This window comes from Corvus kubaryi, unplaced genomic scaffold, assembly GCF_017639235.1.
Source record: "Corvus kubaryi isolate FWS band 111438036 unplaced genomic scaffold, C.kubaryi_AGA036_p1.0 37391, whole genome shotgun sequence".
In the NCBI taxonomy this organism is placed as follows: Eukaryota; Metazoa; Chordata; class Aves; order Passeriformes; family Corvidae; genus Corvus; species Corvus kubaryi.
Genome location: NW_024581130.1, coordinates 10,442,810 through 10,454,467, shown reverse-complemented (window position 1 = coordinate 10,454,467; position 11,658 = coordinate 10,442,810). Strand labels below are relative to the sequence as shown.

The window sequence follows — 11,658 nt, the reverse complement described above, 5'->3', positions numbered from 1 at the left end:
ATATTAGACTAATGCCAGCATTATTTTTTTAAATTTGAATTTGGAAATAACTGAAAATATAAAAGGTGACAAAGCAGTTCTGTGAGATCATAGGAGCAGGAAGTGTGTGAAAGTGGGAAGACCTGAAGCAGTAAAGAGTCACACTCAGCTTTGCGTGTTTCTAAATTCTTAAACACCATCTATGTGGTAGATGGTGATGGTTAGGAATCTCTCCTGCTGCCTCCCAGGGAGGGCTGGATTTCCTGGAGATGGCTCCACTTTTTCCTGGTTAAAAGCTCTCCAACCCTGTCCATGGTCCTGTTAATCTGACAGTGCTGATCACTGGTAGGATCAAGAGATACGCAAGTAGTGGGGAGATGGCTCCAGGGAGACCTTAGAGAGACCCTTCCAGTGCCTAAAGGGGCTGCTGGAGAGGGACTAGGGACAAGGCATGGAGGGACAGGACACAGGGAATGGCTTCCCACTGCCAGAGGGCAGGGAGAAATGGGATATTGGGAAGGATTCCTGGCTGTGAGGGTGGGAAGCCCTGGCACAGGGTGCCCAGAGCAGCCGTGGCTGCCCCTGGCTCCCTGGAAGTGTCCAAGGCCAGGTTGGATGGGGCTTGGAGCAGCCTGGGCTAGTGGAAGGTGTCCCTGCCCATGGCAGGGGGTGGGACTGGATGAGCTTTATGGTCCCTCCCAACCCAAACCCATCTGTGATTATCCCGGAACAGTCAAGGGGTGCAAGTGTGAACTGAACACCTTTGCCATGTGCCTGGGTTGGAGTTAGCGCCATCCTGAGCTGTTTGAAGAAGCTCCAAAAGAGGAGGGAACTCACTCAGTTCTCTGTGTCTTTTGGGTGCTTCCCTTGGACGAAAGCCCTGGAAGAGCAGCTGAGGGTGGGATGAACTCAGGAATTCTGGAAAGCTTTTAACTTAGTTTCAATATTTCTGTTCCAGATTCATGTGTTCCTGCTGTGCTTGGTGCTGGAGGTGGCTTCACTAATTCCCGTGTAGTGAGAGATAGGAAGCACCAAGTGCTTTTCCAGTCTGGGAGGAGCTCCACAGGGATGTGTGTGCTTGCCCAGGCACAGGGAAAGGGGACGTGTCTGTGCCTTTAGTTTTGCATGTGAGTGAGTGTCAGAAGGTTCATCCCTTTCCAGAATTGGGAGAACATGGATTAACATGATCTGCCACTGCTGGATTTTCCGCTTGGGGAAGGCATCTTTAGCCTGCAGTTTTTTCCTCCTCTGTTTCCTTAGAGTGGATCCCAGCTGGAGAACTTTGGCTTGGAGGGTCAGGAAGGCTGGTCCCTTTGGCTGTCAGCTCACTTTTTATTCTGCTAAATGGCACTGCAGGACAGGGCAGTTGTTCCCTCACCTGTGGAGCATTAAAGGTGTTGGATATTTGCAGTTTCAGGAGAAAACAATGAAGGGAAAAGCTGCTGAGAGTGTTCCTTTCTCACGATTGATGTGCCATAGGAATTCGTCTTGTGTATTAAGTTTTTGTCCATAGTTGCCACATTAAGGTGTCTTGGATTTAAGGATAGCAAGGAACCTCCCTAAATTTATTTTACTCTACAAGGGATTCCAGCTGCCAGGGATTCATTGAAAAAGTTTTATTGCAAAATTACACAACTGTCACTGTGTGGTACAAGAACAGACAAAAAAAGCCATCAGACGCCTGCATCCACATGATGCAAATTATTCACAATATCCCACAGTGTGTTCTTGCCTTGCCCACCCCTTTCACCCCCCCCAGCCCAGCCTCCAGAACGTTCTGCGTGTGGGTTCAGTGCGCTGATTCAACGGGAAGGGTCCCACGTTTGGGGACATCCCCGGCATTGCCTCCTGCCTCCCAGCACCTGGGAATCTGCAGTATTGGGCTTCTATGTCAGCAGGGAAAATTGGCACGGAGATAAAGCAAAGCCATGTAGGTGTTCCATGCTGGTTTCAGAGAATGGCAATTCCATTGGGAAGCACAGATTTTCCTCATTTCAATAATGTCATTATTTGCCTTGTGGTGTCTCTCAGTGCATGGCAAGTGCTGCAATGTTCCTGGGATGACATCAGCTCCCTTTTAAAATACTGTTAACCTGATGATATCCCTTGAAGAGAAGTTAGGAATAGCCTGGATCAGGCTGTGAAACCTGCTAATTATCAGACATAAATATAACTATAAATACCTTTGTTTTTCAGGGTGCCCTTATCCAGGTCAGCAGACAGGGAGCTAAAGTACCATGGAGCTTCAGCACAGCATAATTAGGAAGTCAGGTAATGGCAGCTTTAAAGCTTTGTGTTTCATTAAGCAAGAAAGTGGAGGTGAATCTGATCCCGCCTCCCTGAGAGAAGCCAGCCAGGAATGCCTTGGGTCAGCTCCAATGGGAGCTGATTGGAACCAGCTCTGGTATAAAGTGGGAGTGGGAACAGAGTCTTTCCCAGCCCTACAGGCTGATGGAGAGCACTTCCAAGAGAAGTGAGTTCTCTGCCTGGTACAATTGCCTGTTTAATTACAGATGTTGGCCCCTCAGTGATCCTGAGGGGTGGAGTGTTGAAGGCACCTCAGGTTACTCTGTCTAGAAGCCCAAGCTGCCCTTTGCGCTCTCCCTGACACCCCAAAGCCCCTTAGTTGTCCGTGAAGTGTTGATCCAAGCTGCTCTCGGCTTTGATGTTCTACCTGAGGAGCTCTTGTGGTTGAAGCATCCAATGCAGAAGCACAGGGAGAGGCAGGACAGAAGGGCACAACTCCATACAATCTCCATTCTCCCATGCTGCCTCCTGCTCTGCTCCAGGGCCCTGCAGTGGCTGAACTGCACAACTGGCCCTTGGAGTTCTGTTGCACACCCCTGGAGAGAGAAGAGAGAAGCAGGGAACAGCTCTGGAGCGGTGCCACGGGGCAGCCAAGCGGGAGAAGAGCAGCAGTGCTAAGCATGCAGGCGGATGGAAGCATTTGGGATGGGAGAATGGTGCCTTGGCGGGGCTGGTGGAGCAGCAAGGAACTGAGCAGGAGGCTGAACTAGTACAGGCTTCAGCCTGGTCACCTCAGCTGATTCCCGGTGACCCTCTGGTGCCAGGCCTCCCTGCTCCTCTCTGGAGGTGGGCTTGTGCAATCCGGATTGTGGGGTGAGGTAAAGCGTACGCTGGTTTCTCCTCAGAATGCACCCTGGTCTGAATAGCACCCATGGTTCGAGAAGGATACAAAATAGTGTTTCCCATTTGTCAAAATCCCCCCCTAAAAACACACACAAACCAAAGCTCTGGGAAAAAAACCCCAACCAAAACCAACCCAACTACAACTCATCGCGCATCTTGTCGCCTTTGGGCCTCACGAGCCTGCCAATGAAGAGGATGGAGTTGGTTTTAGTGTCCTTGATCATGAAGATGAAGGGGTGGTCAGCATAGAAGAGCTTGGGGTTCCTCATCTCCTCTCGGCCGTAGATATCGGCGTCGTAGGGGTTCCCTTCCGTGTCCCATTCCAGAGCCGCGGCATGGAACACGTTGGACAGGTAAAGGTCTTTCTTGCCGGAGATCTTGGACAAGTCAGCCTTGGTCTTGTCAATGGCTTCTGTCAGGCCCAGACCACCCAAGTGTTTCTAGGAGGAGACAAGAGGTCAGCACCCCCCGCAGAGATGACCGTGCAAGAGGTAAGAGAGACAGCTGGCATGGATAACCCACCATCCCACTGTCTTCCCTCACATCCCAAAGAACTGTAAGGCCCAACTGTTTAAGGACTTCCTTTACCTGAAGGTCGTGGCTGACTTCCAGGACGACTTTCGGCAGCGAGATGGCCACTGATCTCTTCTTCATCTTGCCAGCCCAGGTCTTGAGCTGCTCCTTGTTCAGCAGTTTCTCCACCCTCTCCAGAGGCTCCACATGGTTTGGCATGATGAAGATCATGCTGGAGAGCTTGTGAGCCAGTGGCATCTCTACCACCTGGAGCTTCTCTGTCTCGTCATCATAGTAATTGTAGAGACCTTGAAACCAGAAGCAGGGAACAGTGAGATGTGGTACAGAGGCAAAGGGAATTCAGCCTGGACTTTTCCTGACCAGGAGGGGAAGAGTCTGGACACCCTTTTGGGAACTGGCCCAGTGTTATTGGAGTTGGTGGTGGCTCTCACTTGTGTGATGAGCCAGGATTTCTTCCCAACAGCCAAGCATCCAATAGTAAACAGGGATTCTTTCTGCTGACAGAGAGACTGAATCAGCAGAACAAACACTCCCCTGCTTTGTTCCCTCTTCATGAGGCAAAACAATCTTGAAGGCAGCTGGTGGGATAATGGAGAACAGTGTTGGTGTGGGGCAGGAGGTTTCCCACTCACCTGTGCGGTGCATCATGGGCACTCCCACGGTGTAGGAACGGGTCACCATGAAGCCACGGTTGTCCACCATCTTATGATGGAACTTCTCATCCCAGTGAGCTATAGGAGAGAGAGCAACACAGCTTGTAAGAAAAGGGAGTGGGCGGTAATTCCATGCACAGTTCCCAACCGCTGACAAGGGGCTGCCTCCAGTGGACGCAGGATTTGTCCACCTTCCCTTCAGGCTGTTAGATGATCTTTAAGGCCCCTCCAACTCAAACCATCCTCTGATTCTGTTTGTTGGCTCAGGGGAGGTTTTGGGTCACTTGTACCAGGAATTGAAGGTAGAACTTACGCTTGAAGAACATGGCGTTGACAATGAGGGCCCCGTCAGTTTTCTCCACATCTTTGGTGACCTCTGGGAGTTTCCCATCCGTGGTCTGGGCTGCCCACTCATTGATGGACTTGAGGGCGCTCCTCTTGTCTCGGAAGTTGATCTTGGAGTGCTCGTAGTTGTAGTGCTTCTTGCTGTTCTTCACGAAGTCCTCGGCGAAGGTGATGGAGGCGGGGCCGTAGAGGCGGTTGCCGATCTTCCAGGTGACGTTGCGGGCGGTGCTGTTGCTGACCTCGCTGAGGAGCTCGGACAGCCCGCTGTGCACGTAGTCATCGTTCAGCTTGTCCGCACTCAGCACCGCCTTGGCCTGCGAGGCCGTCGTGGCCTTGCCCCCCAGGGATACGAGCCCAAGGGACGAGGCCACGACCACGGGGGACAGCAGGATGTTCTCCATGTCCTTGTCTTTGGCCATGGCGTGGTAGAGGTTGAAGGCCAGCGTGGTGCTGCGCTCGGCCAGCGTGGTGGCCTTGTCGCTCAGCTTCCTGTCCTCCGAGGGCACGGCCGCAGCGAGGCCCAGGAGGGCCAGCCCCACAGTAATCCACATGGCTTCAGTAGCACCTGGTGCCTCCCAGGACCTGCTGGATAAGAAAACTCACCATCAGCCCAATTCCAACTCTTCCTGGAGCATCCAGACATCCCAGGGACTCTTGCAGAGAAACCCACTCCTTGGTTCCAGTGACTGTGACATTGCTCCAGTGCTGCATTGGGGTGCAGCCATCCCAAGTCCACCCTGAGCAACAATCTGCACCCTGGTAAGCAAGGCCCTGTGCATTTGGAATGACAGCTTCCTTCAGTTTTCCTAAGCGATTTTCCTATATTCCAATGTTAATGTACAGTGAATGATTTAAGGAGGGGCCAGGGAATGTCACAACAGGTATTTCTCATATCTCGACAGGGCGAGGGGGAATGGCTTTAAAGTGAAAGAAGACAGGTTTAGATTGGACATAGGGAAGAAGTTCCTCCCTGTGAGGCTGGTGAGGCCCTGGCACAGGGTGCCCAGAGAAGCTGTGGCTGCCTCTGGATCCCTGGAAGTGTCCAAGGCCAGGTTGGATGGGGTTTGGAGCAACCTGGGATAGCGGAAGGTGTCCCTGCCCATGGCAGGGGGTGGCACTGGATGGGCTTTAAGGTCCCTTCCAACCCAGAACATTCCACGATTGTGTCCCCAGAGCAGGACAAAGCTCTGCCCTGACCAGGAAAAGCTGAAAGCAGGATGTTTGTGCTGCCCAGGAGCCACACAGCACAGCACTGGCCCTTGATCTAAGGGCTGTTGCAGGCACTGTATGGCAAGGACCGTCCTTTCTGGGGACCCTGGCCATGGGCCCCAAATTCTCAGCTTCCTTGGCACTAGATGGAGCACGTGAGCTTCCACCAAGCAAAGCCACAGACACCCCTAGAGAAGATCCTGCACTGTGGTCAGCTCTGTTCGACTTGGTTTTGCCTGTCCAGCCCTGCCGGGGAGGTACCAGGGCAGAGGGAGGTGCGGGAGCCTCATTTTCCCCAGCAGAGCCTTCAGTTCATGCCTTGGGTGGATGGATCTCATCCCAACGTAGGTGAACCTATCCCCAGCAAGGGCTCTGAGTTGCCAGCTCCAAATGTGCAGCCTGACCAGTCCTAAGTGCCTAGAAGCCCTTTGGAGCTCATCCCACCTGGCCCTACACTTCCCCTCACTCCTGCTGTCACTCAGCAAACCTTCCTGCTGGCAGATCCTCAGGCCTTAAATCCCACCTCCAGCTTTTGGGAGAGTTTTTCCTCGACAGGTTGCATTTTGTTCCTTGGTGGTCCTCTCCTCCCACCCTGCTCCTGCCCAGCCACTGGCATGGGAAGGCAAGGAAAGGCTGTAGCGGGGCTGCTGCGGGGTTAAAGTATTCCAGGCAGGAAGCGAATGGCCCGCTGGGATTACATATGGAAGGAAACACGAAGCACGTAGCCCCAGGCAAAGAGAGTGCGCAGTTCCACAAGGGACTTTGCCAGAGTGGGAGGGGATTACAACCTAAAATCCTTTATGGGTGCAAGGTTTCAGTTAAAGGGAAGAGCCATCCCGGCTGCCTGAAGAGCAAGGATTTGTGCAGCAGGTTCAAAAGGGCCCTCGACACTCTTTTCAAGTGCAGCCAGGGTGAAAAACGTTGGAAATCTGAGGGGTTTCCTTCTGGTTTTCTATTTCCCCTTTATTTCTAAGGATACCTTGAAAGTGTTTCATAGTGAGGTCAACCTTTGCCTTTTTCTTTCTGAAAGAAAACAGATACATGGAGTAGTTCTCTTGTGAGCAGGGGGTGGCCTGCACTGCTTTATCCTCAGCTTAAAAAAGGTTCATTACTTCAGAGATGGGTGACAGATTTGGGCTGTGCTGAGTCACGCAGCCCTGGAGGGAGAAATTTTGCCTCTTCTTGGATTACGGCGGCGATTATGGGTGAAAATGGCGGGAGGGAATGTGGGGAATGCACAGCCAGCAACATCCTCCTCTCCTGTGCTCCCACAGCGAGGGGACGCCCAGTGCCAGCGTGGCATTCCACAGCCTTCTCTGTGGCTGCCGGGACCCGCTGTCCGGGCGGGATTTGGAGGTGCACCCCTCCGAGGGCTGTGTTTCACCCAGGAGCAGGGCAGAGCTGCAGGGCGGAGACACGCAGGCAAAAGGCCACTTGCATGTCACCAGAGGGATGTGGCACTTAGTTAGGGCAGCAGAAGGACGGGTCGGGCTGTCCCGTGGCAGAAGGCTGCAGGGAGAGCTCTCATTCCTGTGCTGGGATGGTGCCCAGGGTCCTGGAGGCTCCCAGGCTGAGTCAGAGCAGGGGCTGGAGAATTTCACTCACACTAAGCTAAAACGTCCCTTATCCCCCTTTTCTTTTCCATCACCCTTTGAAAGCTTCTCCTGCAGCTTCACTGTGACCACCTCTTGCAAACTGGAGGCGATGGGGGGGGGATTTTTTACTACCTTTCCTCAAAATCACAGAGCCAGTTCATGGCACCGTCTGTACCCCTATCCTCCACTTCCACCTACTCCATTGCAGCCTACCCCCCATGCACCCCCTTCTCCCGTGCCATAACCCTCCCCCCGGTTTTTTTTGCCCATCCAGGAGGATGCAGGACCCCAAAATACTCCCCACCCTTCTGCAATCTCAGCTCGGTCACTCCCCGCCAGCCCGGGGTCCCCCGGCTCGCCCCCTCTTACCTGCGGGGCTGGGACACGGCTTTGCTCGGCTCCCTGTGCACCTCCCGGTCCTGCGGAGGGGGTATATAAGGGGCCGGGGAGAAACTTCTGGAAGTTGGGAAAACCCTCTAAAAATGCTCGGGGAGGGAGAGGAAGGGGAGGATCCGTCCCAGCTCTCTCCCGGCCCGCCGCCAATGGCAGGGAATGCCGGCCCCGCGCCGCCGAAGGGGGGTCGGGATGCATGGGGGGATGTGCGCTCCCTCGTCCTGCCGGCGCGGCTGGAGCTGCCCCGGCCCGTCCTCAGCCTGTCCCCAGCCAGCCCTTGCAGCAGGAAGATGGGGAACTATTCCCTGCCAAAGCGGTGCTTTTGCCTTTTTACAGGGCTCGGGGCCCATCTTATTTCCATCCTCTCCCTGCCCCTGGCATCTCCTGCAGCTGGATGGTTGTTGGCACTAAAGGCAGGGAGTGCTGTATTTATTTTCTGTTTCTGGGCTGTCGCCCTCTGTGAAGTCAGGGGTGGTGCAAAGGGCTTCAGCCACGACCGGAGCAGTCACAGGCAGCCAGTGTTCAACATCTGCCCCATCCTGCTGTCTGAAATGTGCCCCTGATTGGTGACATCCAGGAGAGAAGGCTGCAGGGAGCCTGCAGAGCCTCTTGCAGTGCCTAAAGGGGCTCCAGGAGAGCTGGAGAGGGACTGGGGACAAGGCTTGGGGGGACAGGACACAGGGAATGGCTTCCCACTGCCAGAGGGCAGGGATAGATGGGATATTGGGAAGGAATTGTTCCCTGGGAGGGTGGGGAGGCCCTGGCACAGGGTGCCCAGAGCAGCTGTGCCATGGAGAGGTTTCTGCTGCATCACAAGTGTTGAAGCTCGGATTCAAGCCTGTCACGTTTTAAGACAGCACAGGATTGTTTTCATGGCAATCTGGGATACAGGGGTATTCTAGGTACCACCCACCCCATGGATGGTTACATCAGCAGAAGAGTGCTGCATCCTTGTGTTGTTTAACTGATATCTGTGTCTTCCTTTTAATCACACTGTAATTTCATTTTCCCCCCTAATTTTGGCTCTGCCAAGTTTTTCTGCTTCCCTCTGAAGCCAGGGGTCTCAGCCTTCTGTTGCTGTAGTAAGAAAACAGCATCTGGTTTTTCCTTCTGGCTTTGAATATTCTGCTGGTTGTCTTGGAAGCACCTTGCTTTGGAATCATCTCATCATTCCATTCCCCTTCACAGCCCACCTGTTCTAGAAGGTGGCATAAAAAAGCGACATTTTGCTTTGTCTGAGCTGTTCAGATGGTGCCATGTGAGTAGATATTCCACACCTCAAACAAGGGGAGATCTTTGAGCCCTCCCTGTAGAAAAAGTCTCCGTCAGCTTCAACAAACATGGTGTCCTCACATCAGTGATGTGTAGAGATCTGCTCCCTTCAGGGAGGGATTCAGTGGGAAAAAGAGCTTTGGCATACCTCAAGCAACAGATTTTTGCACACTAGTATTTCTTGGTGCAGTTAGCCTTGCTTTGTGTCTGCATAAATGATCAACAGTGGGGTCCCAGAGTTTTTATAGCACAATTTTGGCTTTACTAAAAATGATTTTGCTGATATCAAACCATCAGTACCAAGGTAAATGTTACTGGTCTGTACCAGCAGTGTGTGCCAGTGGAGAAATGAGAAAAGCTCCTTTAAGCTTCCACTGTCAGCTGCTTTTCTCTGCCAAACTCTGAATTGCTCCACCTTCAAGCCCTTCTCTGTAATTACTTCCCATGTAAGATTTTTTTCATCTTCCTTGTGAAATTTAAAATGAACTCTAAAACTTTTAATCTTGATTTCTTTCACTGCCTCCCAATGCTAGAGTCCTTTGATACTGGGGCTCTGTGCTTCAGTCCTTTGAAATGGCTTTGCCTCAGTAACATGGATTTGGAGTAAAATGAAAATAGTTCTTTGTGTTTGAGGGCTGGCAGCCCAGCATAAAGATATTTCAGATTTTTCAGTGTATATTTCAACCTATTCCTGCTGTTTCTACAATACAATCTGGTAAGAGCCACCAAAAAAGCCCTGCAGAGCTTTAGGATGTGAATATGCAGAAAATGAGTCAGTTCTACCACAATGTCAGCAAACAGCTTCATCTTGACTGTGAACGGTTTTGTCCAGGGCCAGAGTTCTGGGAATGAGGCTGATCTGCATTGCTGGGGAAGATTCCTGCTGCTCTCCAGTGATTTCCAAGCGCAGTCAAGCTCTGCAGGCACTCCCAGCCCCCACAGTGCCACGTAGGAGCTCCTCCAGCGGTGGGATGGGGACTGGGAAGGGGGAGCCAAACTGGGAGTTGCCGTCTTCCGTCTTCCCTGCTCTGTAATGAGCGGTTCCAGCTGCCAAAGGGACACATCCACTCCTCCAGCCCAGCTCCTCCCCTCCAAACCGCACTTGCGCAGGGCAAAACCCGAGTTTCTTTTGTCTGGAGTTATTTCCAGCATGGGTTGACTCCGTGGGTTTAGGGCAGTGCAGATCCACTGAGCCTTAAATTAAAAGCCACCCAAAGTTTTTGTGAGATGGGTGTGATCCTACAGCCCCCACGACAGAGCAGAGGGAGATTTCCAGGCTGTTGTTGCAGAGCTTGGGACAGGTGTGGAGAAGCTGCTGGGATGGAAAGCAGTGAAATCCAACTGTACCCAGAGTCCAGTTCTGTGGGAAACAATCCATGCTCAGCCATGAAACATCCAGGTTGGTGCTGCCCCAGTTGTTTGGCTTCTTGTTTCAAGCAGTGTTACTAATTCACTTGATCATCTATTGAAGGAGTGTTTTATTTCTATGAAAGCAGACCCTATGTGTTCTTTGGACAGGACTTTTTAAATATAAACTCCAGCAGCTTTACACTTTCACCTTGCAGTGACCCAGGACACTCATCCTGTTTTCCTGTGTGGGAGACAGTCTGTCATCTCCTGTGCTGCTGGGAGGTAGTGCTGGTGCAGCATTTCTGCTTTCCAGGATCATGGCTGAGGAGGGCAGGGATGCTCAGAGCCAGCACTGAAGAGCTTCAGAATCATCCAATGCCACCCCTGCCATGGCAGGGACACCTTCCACTGTCCCAGGCTGCTCCAAGCCCTGTCCAGCCTGGCCTGGGACATTGCCAGGGATGCAGGGGCAGCCACAGCTGCTCTGGGCACCCTGTGCCAGGGCCTCCCCACCCTCCCAGGGAACAATTCCTTCCCAATATCCCATCTAACTCTACCCTCTGGCAGTGGGAAGCCATTTTTCCTTGTCCTGTCACTTTTTGCCCTTGCAAAAAACCTCTCTCCCTCTTTTTTACAAGCCCTCTTTAGGCAGTGGAAGGGCCTCTAAGCTCTCCCTGGGTCTGTCTCTGCTCCAGAGCTAGTCAGGGCTTGCCTGCTCCTCCAGGTCCCCACATGCAAAGATTCTGGGGGGATTCTGCTTCCTGGCTCAGCTCAAGGGCAAGTTTGGGATCAGCACTTTGATTTCACTCCCACCCACCCTCCTCTGGCACGGTGAGCTCATTCATGCAGCCCCAAGTATCCCAGGGCCGTGGCTTTGCTGGCAGGACTGGAGTGGGATCCCAGCCCTTTTCCCCCTCTCTGGCTCTCAGCCATGCCCATGGCCATGTCTGGCTTGGCAGGACTGGGAGGGCCCAGCGTTGTGAGAGCAGTAGGCACACAAAGGATGGCAGTGGGGCTGAAAGACTGCATCCCGTGGATCTGACCCTGTCTGAGTGCAGCAGTGAGAGCCAAGCTCCCTGTGCCAGCCTGCTGTGCCCAGAGCTGGGCCTGCCAGCTCCAGGGGGAGGTCCCTGGGTTTGCATGTCCTAAGGGTGCAAATTTTAATGGATCCTCTGCAA

The 11,658-nt window shown here is 52.9% G+C and overlaps 1 protein-coding gene across 2 annotated transcripts; it reads right to left on the bottom strand.

The window, feature by feature from the left end:
- Positions 1-1,580: 1,580 nt before the first annotated feature.
- Positions 1,581-7,955, bottom strand: SERPINH1 (serpin family H member 1). 2 transcript variants are annotated; one of them, XM_042038122.1, is made up of 5 exons: positions 7,835-7,955; positions 4,630-5,246; positions 4,296-4,394; positions 3,718-3,950; positions 1,581-3,569 (listed from the first exon to the last, which is right to left on the bottom strand). In XM_042038122.1, exons 2-5 carry the CDS (start codon positions 5,210-5,212, stop codon positions 3,267-3,269), a joined length of 1,218 nt encoding a protein of 405 aa, XP_041894056.1. In that variant the 5' UTR covers positions 5,213-5,246; positions 7,835-7,955; the 3' UTR covers positions 1,581-3,266. The 2 variants fall into 2 exon arrangements, with proteins under 2 accessions (XP_041894056.1, XP_041894055.1); XM_042038121.1 differs by having other exon boundaries at positions 4,630-5,243; positions 7,835-7,953.
- Positions 7,956-11,658: the final 3,703 nt, after the last annotated feature.